The sequence below is a fragment of the Erigeron canadensis genome, chromosome 3 (genome assembly GCF_010389155.1).
Source record: "Erigeron canadensis isolate Cc75 chromosome 3, C_canadensis_v1, whole genome shotgun sequence".
In the NCBI taxonomy this organism is placed as follows: Eukaryota; Viridiplantae; Streptophyta; class Magnoliopsida; order Asterales; family Asteraceae; genus Erigeron; species Erigeron canadensis.
Window position 1 is genome coordinate 5,492,546 of NC_057763.1, and position 11,711 is coordinate 5,504,256.

Here is an 11,711-nt window from a genome sequence, read left to right on the forward strand (position 1 = left end):
TGAAAAATATGTAAACATCTAAGCATGTAAAACATAGAAGGATACTATAACCAACCATCTAGATAGATCAGTTAATTATAAAAGGGACATGATATAATTTTTTAAAAATCATGTAAATACATCTATCTATACTACTATATAAATAAAAATTATAATCCCTACGTTGAAAGTTTACATAAATGGAACATGCGAATTGACTAAAATACCCTTAATGAATTAAATTACACCATTAGTCCATTATATTAAAAAATATCTCTACTAACTCCTCTAAATCAAATACTTTTACCTACACTAATAGATGTCACCATCACCGTCATCACCGACTCGCAATCGCATTGCGCGAGTACCATGCTCGTAATCTATAATATAACTAAAAGAGGGGGTTGGGGGTACACTTGGCACCCCTAATCCGCCTTCTTGAGTTTAATACTCCCTCCTTATTAATCCTCTAATATTTTAATATTAATAGAAATTAATTTATACTTTTTGGTTTTCCATCACCAATTTACACTCTAACCCCAATCTAAAACAATTAATTTACACTTTTTGGTTTTCCCATCACCAAATTACACTTTAACCCAATTTAAAATAATTAACTTATACTTTTTTGATTTTTCATTACCAATTTACTCTTTAACCCAATTTAAAATAATTAACTTACACTTTTTTGATTTTTGATCACCAATTTATAATTTAACCCAATTTAAAAATAATTAATTATACTTTTATATAGTTTACACTTTTAAAATATAAGAAACTATAAATTTTTTATTTAACTAAAGTTGAAAAAAAAAAGGTAAACTGGAATCAATATTTATATTGAGTTAATTTTTGTATGTTTTGTGCAGATAATTTTTGGAGTATCTTGACCGATGGGGTGGCTATTCAGCTAGCAAATTTTCAAGTTGATTTCGGTATATCTATTTAATATATTTAAATTTCAATTTTTTAGCTTTGATTAGTATATTTTGAGACTATCCGTCCATTGGACGGGTCTAAACACTAGTATAACAATATGATTATGAGTTTATGATACTAAATCAAAGAAGGGAAAGTATTTCAGCCTTTAGATTAAATCTAAAGGTCAAGATTCAAATATCATTTTTTAAATTTTGACCTTTAAATTTAATCTAATGGTTAAGATGTCCCTGGCATCATGTTATGAAACTTGAGGGAATCCATCCCGAGAATAAGGTTAACGGGGAAAATTCATAAAAGTACAGTTATCACATGTTACACTCATTGTCAAATCATGACACAAAATTTTCAGCGAAATTTATTTTTAAAAAAACATGTAATGATAATATTAAAATGATTATTAAGAAGATTTTTCTAGAAAATCTCATTATATAGTTCGACTGATTTAGTTTTTAAGAACCGATACCCAGTTTCTCTCAAAAACCGGTCCGGTTTAAACAACCATGTGTCCCTTTCTTCTTTCGAGAAAAATATGGTCTCTTTTTCTCTTTTCCATACAATCCAATAATAAATAAATAAAAACACAACAAAAAATATCATAAAAATGAAATAAAATATTCATAAAAAAAACAAGAGAGAAGACCAGTTCTTTGGTTTCATTTCTTTATTATTACTACTACTTCTAGTCGTCTTCTTTCTTTCTTTTTCTTTCACCGTGTTTTCGTCGGCAACTGCAAACTATCCATAAATTTTCAACACTTTTTATATTCACCAAGAAAAAAAAAAGTTCCTTTTTTGATCATTTGTAAGTATTTTTATTATTATTGTTATTATTATTCTTGTTGTGGGTGATATATTTATGCTTTTTGTATAGATTGATCATTTTTTAGTATAAAGTTTTAAACTTGATGGTTAAGTATATGCTTAATTTTGAAATTATTTGATTTTGAGGTGTTTTTAGGTTGAAATATAATTTGGGGCTTTATCATATTTTGGGATTAAGGATTAGGGTTAGTTGGAATGATGTTTAGGGACTAACCCTTGTTTTGTTTTTATCATTAATTGGTTAAAGTTAGAATCTTGCTAATAATAATCTTGGTTTTGAAGATTAATAGTAATTTGGAGATTAAGGATTCAAGTTTGTTAGAAATGATGTTTAGGGTCTAACCCATGCTCTTTAATTAGTTAAAGTTTGAATCTTGCTAATTAGTATCTTAGTTTTAAAGAATAATAGTATGGTTTGTTTTCAAACTGTTAAGAGCATCTGCTTCTAAATTTGCACAAAAAAATGTTAATAAATGGAAACTCTGACCAGTTGTGTGAAGGATGATATGTAGAAGGCAATCTTCATACCGACTTGGCATCCGTTTAGGTTGAAATACAATTGTGCGGGTATTAATTTGTGATTAAAGGTTGGAATTAGTTAGAAATGATGAATGGTGTGTAGCCCACTTTTTGTTTTCATCATTAATGAGTTAAAGTTTGAATCTTGCTAATGACTATCTTACTTTATGATGGATTATGCTAGTGTTTTTTTTTTAACCAATACAGCATTTTGTGCTAATATGTGGATGATAATGTTCAACTTAGTGTTCTGTAAGGATTTTGTGTGTATTAATGAATTGTTTCTAAAGCAGAAGTTTGTCATTTGATGTGAATTGGTATCGCATGTATGATTAATTAGGTGAGTGCTTTGGATGCAGGTATTCGGTTTGTGAGGGGTTTGAGTTTCAGAGCTAACTATCGATGACTGGATAAGTAGAGTTGAAGTGGTAGTGGTTTGTATTAGATTAAATATGTTGGACGGACCGAAGTTTCCTGGTATGATGGGTGTAAATAACGGGAATGATAACTTTGTTGATCTGTCACAAGTGTTTTACCATAAGCTTGGCGAGGGGTCAAACATGTCGATCGACAGTTTCAATAGTTTGCAAATGAGCAATGGTGGTGGGTCTGTTGCAATGTCAGTCGACAATAGTAGTGTTGGGTCAAATGATTCACATACTCGAATCTTAAACCATCAAGGTTTAAAACGTGTAAAAAATAATTATATTGATGCTCACAGTGTGAATAGAGGACGAGTCTCTCAGGGGTTGAGTGATGATGCGCTGGCTCGAGCTCTATTAGATGCTCGTTTTCCAACAGAAGGGCTAGAAAATTTTGATGAGTGGACCATTGATTTGAGGAAACTTAGCATGGGACCCGCTTTTGCACAAGGTGCATTTGGGAAGCTGTATAAAGGTACTTATAATGGCGAGGATGTTGCTATTAAGCTTTTGGAAAAACCAGAAAACGACTTAGAGAGGGCACAACTTATGGAGCAGCAATTTCAGCAGGAGGTTATGATGCTTGCAAGACTGAAGCATCCGAATATAGTTCGCTTCATTGGTGCGTGCCGTAAGCCCATGGTGTGGTGCATTATTACAGAATATGCTAAAGGAGGTTCTGTGAGGCAGTTTTTGACCAAGAGGCAGAACAGATCAGTGCCATTGAAGTTGGCGGTTAAGCAGGCTCTCGATGTTGCTAGGGGAATGGCATATGTGCATGGACTTGGACTGATTCATAGGGACCTGAAGTCAGATAACCTTTTGATATCAGCTGACAAATCAATTAAGATTGCTGATTTTGGGGTTGCTAGAATTGAGGTTCAGACCGAAGGAATGACACCTGAGACTGGGACCTACCGTTGGATGGCTCCGTAAGTTTACTTCCATTTTTGGCCTAGCTCTTGCATATAGTTTATCTTTAATTTCTTGAATTGTGTTCTGTTTACATTGTTGTTTGACATGTTTATTATCACTTATTGGCTACATTTTATTATATGAATATGAATTGGTGGTAAAATTTTATTCTTACTCCTTCCCTTTCGACCTGACAGTTCCAAATCACGAATATTCCCCGCCATCTTGCATATCTTATCACCTAATTGCTTATTTATTGTATATATATTAGATTAGATATGTACATGCACATCCTTTATATCACGTCTGGTGAAGACTCTAGACATTTACCATCAAGCAATTGATTTGTGGAATATTTGGGTTATGTCTTCTCTTGTTTCAGACTGCGTGTGGTAGGATCTAATCTTACCTCTAGAGATTCCTTGGATTGTCGGTATAGTTGTAAACGTGTTGAGCTACTCGCGAATTACATGTGCCTGGCTCATATAAAGCTCAACTTGAGCTTGTTTTAAATGAGCTCTAGGATAGCTTGAGTTTAACTTTTAGCTGGTTTGTTAACAATATCAAGCCCAAGCTTTAGAGATGGAGCTTCATTAAGCTTACAAGCACACGTGCTTTTATACATCAATATTAACATATATTAATTTCTCAATTTTATGTTATGTATGTATGGATGCTTCAAATAAGTAAAGAAATTTATTATATGGATGCTTCAAATAAGTAAAGAAATTTATTAATCAGTTTGTGTGAAGGAGATTAGAGGAACATAATCATCACCCTGAATACGGCATCTATATGGGATATGGCTCGAAGTAAAAAGTTAACGTTGGTTGGGAAGTTGAAAAACTAAAGGGAGGGAGTTCATCCCATATCTTTTGGCAAATAAATCAAAGCCATTCCTCTTTATATATATCTAAAGTATTATGTTCATATAAACATGGTACATGTATCACAGCAAATTAAATCAAAATCAGAGGTTATTTGGGTCAAGTTTGATTTGATTTTTTGCCTTTAAAGTAATGTCGAATGTTTCTTGGTAACCAGCTATCTAGTAAGCTTCTATATAATAGCTTATTAGCCGAGCATCTATTTACCTGAAGCCACACTTTGTTTTCCCGAGCTTGCTTTATAATACTACAAGAAAGCTCTAGCTATTAGGTTTAAGCTCAAAACGAGCCGACCTCAAGCTCTTCTACTTGAAATGAGACTAGCTCAAGTTCTATTAAACACCTGATCGACTTGTCCTGTTTACATCTCTAGTTGCAGGTGCTTTGCTGTTTACAAGCTATTTGCAAATGTTTGCATTTAGGGCATGATAGTATTGTGTAATATGGGTATTCATTTATGACCAGTTTCAGCTACTCATTGAAATTAAGAGATGCATCATGTAGGATGAGCGTCTCTTAATTTAGGAAAAATATATGCTCAAGCTTTCTGTTTCATATAATATTCTCATTATGTTCTTTCAGAAATGTTTTGGTACCATATTATAGAAATCTATCTGTTATGAAAAAATGCTATACTAAGGTCGTCTATTCATCTTTCATTCTATTACCACATCTCAAGACCTTCACTTGAATTTTGCTGATTCCTTTTCATATGTTCTCGTTATTATTGGAACTAGCTTGTTAATTGGTTAACTTTTATTATTATTTTTTTTCTCTTTTGGTTACAATTCAAACGGTAATCACAAATTTAGGATGAATATAATTTTTATTGATGTCTGAATCTAACATCTTGACAGCTTTAAACACAATAGTTAAGATGCTTTTGAAATTTGAACTCTTGAATATTTACAAACTCAAGAAAGTCCTACACTTGTTCGAAATTATTTTAGTCACCAACTGTTTTACATGCATTTTACTAGTGCCACACTGCTTACATACACACATAACGTCAACTAGACAGCCAATAAGGCTCCTATAATTGAACACACATGAAGACTCTTGAATTTACTAGGATGTTTTAAGAGTTCTACATATATTAGTGCCTTCTTGTATCTTGTGTTGCTGTCTTACACCACCTAGAATCCACCTTTGAGACTGTGTTAGCTTGTTGTCAGCTCATGATGCGACTTAAATTCCAGATTCTTGAATCCTGATTTCACTTGTAAGAGCCATGACATATTCGTAAAATTATATAATATACATGTGAGAACATGACAGAAGCTGACTTTTTACGTTCAATTACCCGAATAAATGTTTTGGGGTAGGCTCACCGCTCACCCCCTAGACAATGTTTCCTAATTCTACTTAGGATCAATACACACTTGGTGGTAAATGTATCTGTAAATCTCATTAAATATAAGCTAGTAATCTAGTTATGCATTTTTTAACGTGGCCAATCTTTGAGGCCGATGAGGATTGATAATGAAAAATGGCGGTGGTAGGTATGATTATGGTGACGTGTAATATGATATAGCCAGATGAGCTTGTGAAGCATGATGAGCTTAGAAGCTCCTAAGTTATACTTTCAGATATCACAAATCTATTCTTTACCATATCAGTTTGTCTCTTACACTTACTATGTTGCGCATAATGTGCTGTACTTGTAAAGTGTGTTCTTATTCACTATTTTATAATAATCAAGCTGCTTTCTTTTTGTGTACCAACTTTGACAATAAGTTTTGTCTTTGTTAAAACTTTTAGCTCCACCTCCATAATTTGTTTTAGCTAACTTCTTTCAAGAAGTTATGTTATATAGGTTGTGCTACATGGAAACAGGATTGAATGTTCCGTGTAAGTGACACAGTTGTAAATTACATTACATGGTTTTACTGGTGTCAAAGTAGTTATTACATTAATCACCTTTGTGCAAATGCCCTTAAGAAAATCTTAATCGCAAAACTTGTCATATCTTTGATTTGTCTTCTTCCATTAGTTATTTCCAGGGTTAATTACAATTCTCATTGCGACTTTCTGAATAGATTACATCCCTGCGTTCTTTCTGATTGTAGCTTAAATATTCTTTTATTTTACTTATTGTTTTAGGATAGTTTATTTTATTTTTTTTATACTTTTTCTTTTTATTTGGATGGCTGTATATTGGAACATATAAAGCGACGTAATTTTTATGTCTTTGATTCAGCAATCAGCATTCCTATTTGGCATTCGTTATTGGTTAATCTTTCATTCAAGAATATAACCTTTATTCATCTAATGGTTGTTGATGCTCTAGTAAAGCATATTTGATTTAGCATTGCCATTTGGCTGTTGATGTTTGAGTAAACTACATCGGTTATTGCAGGGAGATGATCCAGCATAGGCCCTACACACAAAAGGTAGATGTATATAGTTTCGGGATTGTCCTGTGGGAACTCATAACTGGAATGCTTCCATTCCAGAACATGACAGCTGTGCAAGCTGCATTTGCTGTCGTCAATAAAAGTGTCCGTCCCACCATCCCACATGACTGCCTGCCAGTTCTTGGTGAAATAATGACACGTTGCTGGGACGGAAACTCAGATGTGAGACCACCATTCACTGAGGTGGTCAGAATGCTTGAACATGCAGAGACCGAGATCCTGACCAATGTCCGCAAGGCTCGGTTCAGGTGCTGCATGAGTCAACCGATGACTACTGATTAAAGTGTGTCAAAGAACAAGACAGTAAAGAAATGGAAAGTTGAAAAGAAAAGAGAAACAAAAGCTGCCAAACCATGTGTATCTATGACGGTAATTTCTTTCTTAAAATAGGGTGAAAAGAGGAAGAAAATTATTATATGATATGAACTACTCGTTTTGTTGGAAATTTTTTTCTTTAATTTTTATGGATTGTGTTGCTGAATTAGTAGTTATGGAGGAGATTTGATGTATTTATATACATGATCATCTAAATCTTTCTTTTCTATACCTCAGAAACTGCTTTTCCTAATTCAGTGTGTATCTAGTTTTCTAAAGTCGTTAACATCTTTAAATACGTATGTCATCCTTGTGCGCATTAACAACATTAATTTCTAGAGCGTGTATTCATATTCTTTCCAGTTCAAATCGCTACCCAAAGGCGGAATGGCTGTAAATTTACTATTACCTGCTCAAAAGAGATAACCGATTGAAGACATCTGTCGTATTTTTCATGATGTTGACAATTGAATGTTTCTAAGTCTTATGGGCGGAATGGCTGTACTAAATGGATATTTTTGGGTTTGGTTTTCCCTTTGTGTAGACCATTTGGGTTTTCTTCTGGCTTTGTTTTTCCCTGTGTAGACCATATTAACATTTTTTATATTTTGATCAAGTTTAAAAGAAAATCTATAGTTTTCTTGCATTTTTTCTGGAGTTGATTTGATTTTTGTTTTCCTGCATTTGGTCCTTGGTTCAAATGGCAAAACAGAGAAGTTTTTTTTTTTTAAGGCTATATATTTAGAAGAATTAATCATCTTTTTTTTTTTCTTATATTAGTTGAAAGTGCTAAGATCTTAAAAAGTGGGTTTTTTTTTTGTTCGGACCCAATTAGTATGTTTTTGGGACATGTTTGATTACTTTCAAATCCTATAAAAAATTATATGCAAGTGGATATAACATTGCTAATAATACAATTATGCTAATACTAATGTCTTGATAGATTAAAACAAACAAGTGAATATAACATTGATATTAATACCAACTAGCTAGTCTTTGACAGAAACCAACAAAGAGTATTATTCGCGGTTGGTCTTAATAGTTTAATACCAAACTTTAGATAGATTACAAAAGCACTGGGGAATTTTAAATTAGCCTGGAGTGTGAGCAAATTTGTTTTGAGAGCAAAAGAGAGGGAGTGAACCCTAGAATTGATGTACTTAGATCGAACTCCAAAAAACGATTCTCAAGTTGATGCCCACCCAACACAATAGATGTTCTTGGCTCGGATCCCCCATCAACAATTGCAAGGCACATAACATTCTTCTTAGCTTCCACCATTAAGTTTGAACCAGACAATGTAAATTTTTCGGATATTGTATTGCCTTCCAAAACTAGATCAATATCCGGGACCGCTGGTCCAGTTATCGACTTTGAAATAGTTTTTGAATCAAAGCATGCCCCAAATGGTGTGACGGATGTTACCCTTTTGATCGTCTTTAGTGTAGCTTCCTTAACAAAATCTTTGACAAGAGGTTCATAAATGGATGCATGCAAAATGGTATAAGGTGCTATAGTACTAATCTTTGTCCCCCCAACTCCATTCTTGTCAAACGATAGCAATGATGGGTTAAAAGATACTTGTTTACCGTTTATTTCAATGTGCTTGACACTAATGAAATATTCATCTGAGGGAGATCCTTCTGAAGAAACCGGGGCAGTACTGATAGGATTGACAACGAGTGGAGTCCTTGCAAAGGACAAAGATTTTTCTCCGATAGTAGGTGGCATGTAATATGGGCCGCCACCAATATACATGTCCCCTATGGATTCGGATGATGATGGTATACAAAGAACAAACTTTGGAGGCAAGTTGAATGAAGATGAAATTTGTGAAGCCAATGAAACTTGGGTTCTTGCAAGGCCAACCAACCCTTTAGTATGGTCACCAGGTAACCCTTGTATAATGTCTGCATCTGCACAAGAGAATTGGAATTTAGGTACATCATATTCTGCCAAAACATGGCGACCATCTGTCGACGATGCCCTGATGGTATCCTCGCCGAGCTCTTGAGCTATCAAGTATTCGCTATAAGGGTTAAAAGCGTAGACACCACACGCGTCGTTGGAGCAACCAGGTCTAGGTGTTGAGTTGCAGTCTAAACAAACAGACCCCATGGCTTTCTTACATTCGTTTGAACCACACGGCGCTCTTTTATAAGAAGTTGATAGATATGACCTACAATCAATCCAAACAGATTGTGCTCCTAGATCAAGTAGTGCATCAACATTTACTTTTGTTTGGTTGCCCATATTAATGGTGGTGTAATACTGGAGGCTAGTTTGGTTCTTTCGAATTGGGAAGTAAATAGCAGTGTTTTTAGTAAGTTTGTTTGGTTCTAAAGCAGCACAAGAGAAGGCTACAATAGAGAAGAAGAAAAAGAAAGTTGCATGGCTTTTAAAAGTTGCCATTGTGTTCGATATCGTATCGTATGTGCAAAATTCAGTGATGTGTTTGCAACTATCTTATACTACTACTCATTCTTCCACTTGCATCTTTTTTAATATGGTCAAAGATGGCGACTTGATAGTTTGATTTGTAACTAGAAAATTTGATGCATGTTTTGTTACGGTTTTATAATGTTTACATTGGAACCACGTTTCATCTATCATTTATGATATGATAATTGACAACAACTAAAATCCCTATATCTACTAAATATATAACGGACACATTTACTCTTAAAGACATATTATAGAGTTTCCAATTAAATGGTTGAAACTATGAGAATTGATGTTACACACATTAAACACCAGAGAGGCTGAATGTATAAATACTCTCATTTTAATTTGAACGTCATTCTATTAAGGGCTAATTACTTGGAAAGTCCCTCAACTTGTAACTGAAAACTTTTACGGGGCTCGAACAAAAAAAAGTTCTATTGTAGGGAAGAAAAACGGCTAAAACATCTTTGTGAGATTCCGTACAAGTACCCAGTCAAAAAATTTTTTAAAACACTGATGTGCTAAATCGAGTTCAAAAATTATAAACTAGAATCACCTAAAAACTCACTACTACACACTATCGGGCAATGGACCTGACCGTTTGGAATATAGTTAAGAGGTAAGACCGTGTTCGTTCTCGGGGATTGGTTTTAACTAGTTGTTTGGTAAAATGGTTTGGAAAAAGGGGTGTTGCTTCAATTCTCTCTTGACAAATAAACTAAAAGAAATTTAAAAGACAATTTGCATAAAAGTAAGGAAAAGCTTCAGACAATAATAATAAAGATCATCCACCTTGAATTCACTAGACTTCAAACATGATTGCATCCAATTAAGAACAAATTCATTTGAGTTGAAAAGATAATCGTAAAAGGATTAAGGTGCTCACATGGTACCACCAACCGTGAACAAATTACCCGATCACCTAAATTGCTAGTTAAATTACCCAAGCCGGTTCCACCAGTGCCTAGACAACCTTACCAACATTTAGTTTGTTTGACTATCGAATTAACAATTGTATCTATGTGAGGATAACGTGGTACCACCAACCGTTATAAAACACGTTGACAACATATTCCTTTCATTAAAATGATATCCACTATCATACCATGAACTAGTGATAATTGCTTATAGACAAACAACCATTTGAAAGTCACATATGCATTCAACTAGTAGCACTAACGAAGAACACACATGCCACCAATATCAAAATAATATATATAAAGGAATTAAATCATCAAGATCTTGACACAATAATAATTGAAATCAACTCTTTGAATTAAAAATATAGCAATCACATCATTCGTCTAGTTTCATCAAGGTGGATGATTAAACGTTTAGCCACTCATGATCATTTCAAAATAATAATTAAAATAAAAGAAGAATATGATGTACCAATCGTTTGAGAAATTGAAATTGCAAGACAATAAAAGTAGATACGATCTAGATGGGTACTCGTGAATCTCCAATGAATCGGAAGAAGAAATTCTTGCTTTGATCCTTGAAATAACCCCTTTTCGAGCAGCTCCTAGAAAGAATTTTGATAACTGGAAAAATTAGGTTTTTGTTTGTATTTATACCTCCTCTAAATCTGCTGTAAAATCGATCCAAACCCTTTCTGTCCGTGCTCTCACTGCGAGCAGTGAGCCATGCGTACCCTCACTGCGGCGCAGTGAGTATCCACATCCTATTTTGTCCTTTAGGCGAATGCGGCGCAGTGAAGCCTCATCACTCCCAACTTTGGTGCAGTCCAAATCTTCAGATCAATTCCTCTTTTTCCTGATGACCACTGCGGCGCAGTGGCTTAGTTTCTTTCCCACTGCGTCGCAGTCTCTATTCTCTGATCTAAGGACAAATTTTCCAAACTTGTAAACTTGCCAAATTCTTCATTCTTCTCAACCAAATCAACTCTCGATATCTTGAATCAACTTCTAGGCCTCAAAATCATCAGAAGATGTGTCAAATGAACGCGTAACCTGCTTAGAGTCTGAAAACACTAACAAATACCATAAACGCGCCAAATGCACATAAAATCGACTTAAAATACTTAG

At 34.1% G+C, this 11,711-nt stretch overlaps 2 protein-coding genes across 2 annotated transcripts; one reads left to right on the top strand and one right to left on the bottom strand.

Moving 5' to 3' along the window:
- Window positions 1-1,570: 1,570 nt before the first annotated feature.
- Window positions 1,571-7,447, top strand: LOC122592573 (serine/threonine-protein kinase STY13-like). The gene is made up of 3 exons (XM_043764832.1): window positions 1,571-1,723; window positions 2,622-3,616; window positions 6,846-7,447. Exons 2-3 carry the CDS (start codon window positions 2,715-2,717, stop codon window positions 7,183-7,185), a joined length of 1,242 nt encoding a protein of 413 aa, XP_043620767.1. The 5' UTR covers window positions 1,571-1,723; window positions 2,622-2,714; the 3' UTR covers window positions 7,186-7,447.
- A 765-nt stretch (window positions 7,448-8,212) lies between these two features.
- LOC122590689 (probable aspartic proteinase GIP2) lies at window positions 8,213-9,630 on the bottom strand. The gene has a single exon (XM_043762870.1). The coding sequence runs from the start codon at window positions 9,628-9,630 to the stop codon at window positions 8,305-8,307; it is 1,326 nt and encodes a 441-aa protein (XP_043618805.1). The 3' UTR covers window positions 8,213-8,304.
- Between the last annotated feature and the right edge of the window lie 2,081 nt (window positions 9,631-11,711).

Coding starts and splice junctions, on each gene's coding strand:
- LOC122592573 (XM_043764832.1), top strand. CDS start 2,715: ATGTTGGACGGACCGAAGTTTCCTGGTATGATGGGTGTAAATAACGGG. Junction 3,617..6,845: donor ACCTACCGTTGGATGGCTCC/GTAAGTTTACTT, acceptor CGGTTATTGCAG/GGAGATGATCCAGCATAGGC.
- LOC122590689 (XM_043762870.1), bottom strand. CDS start 9,630: ATGGCAACTTTTAAAAGCCATGCAACTTTCTTTTTCTTCTTCTCTATT.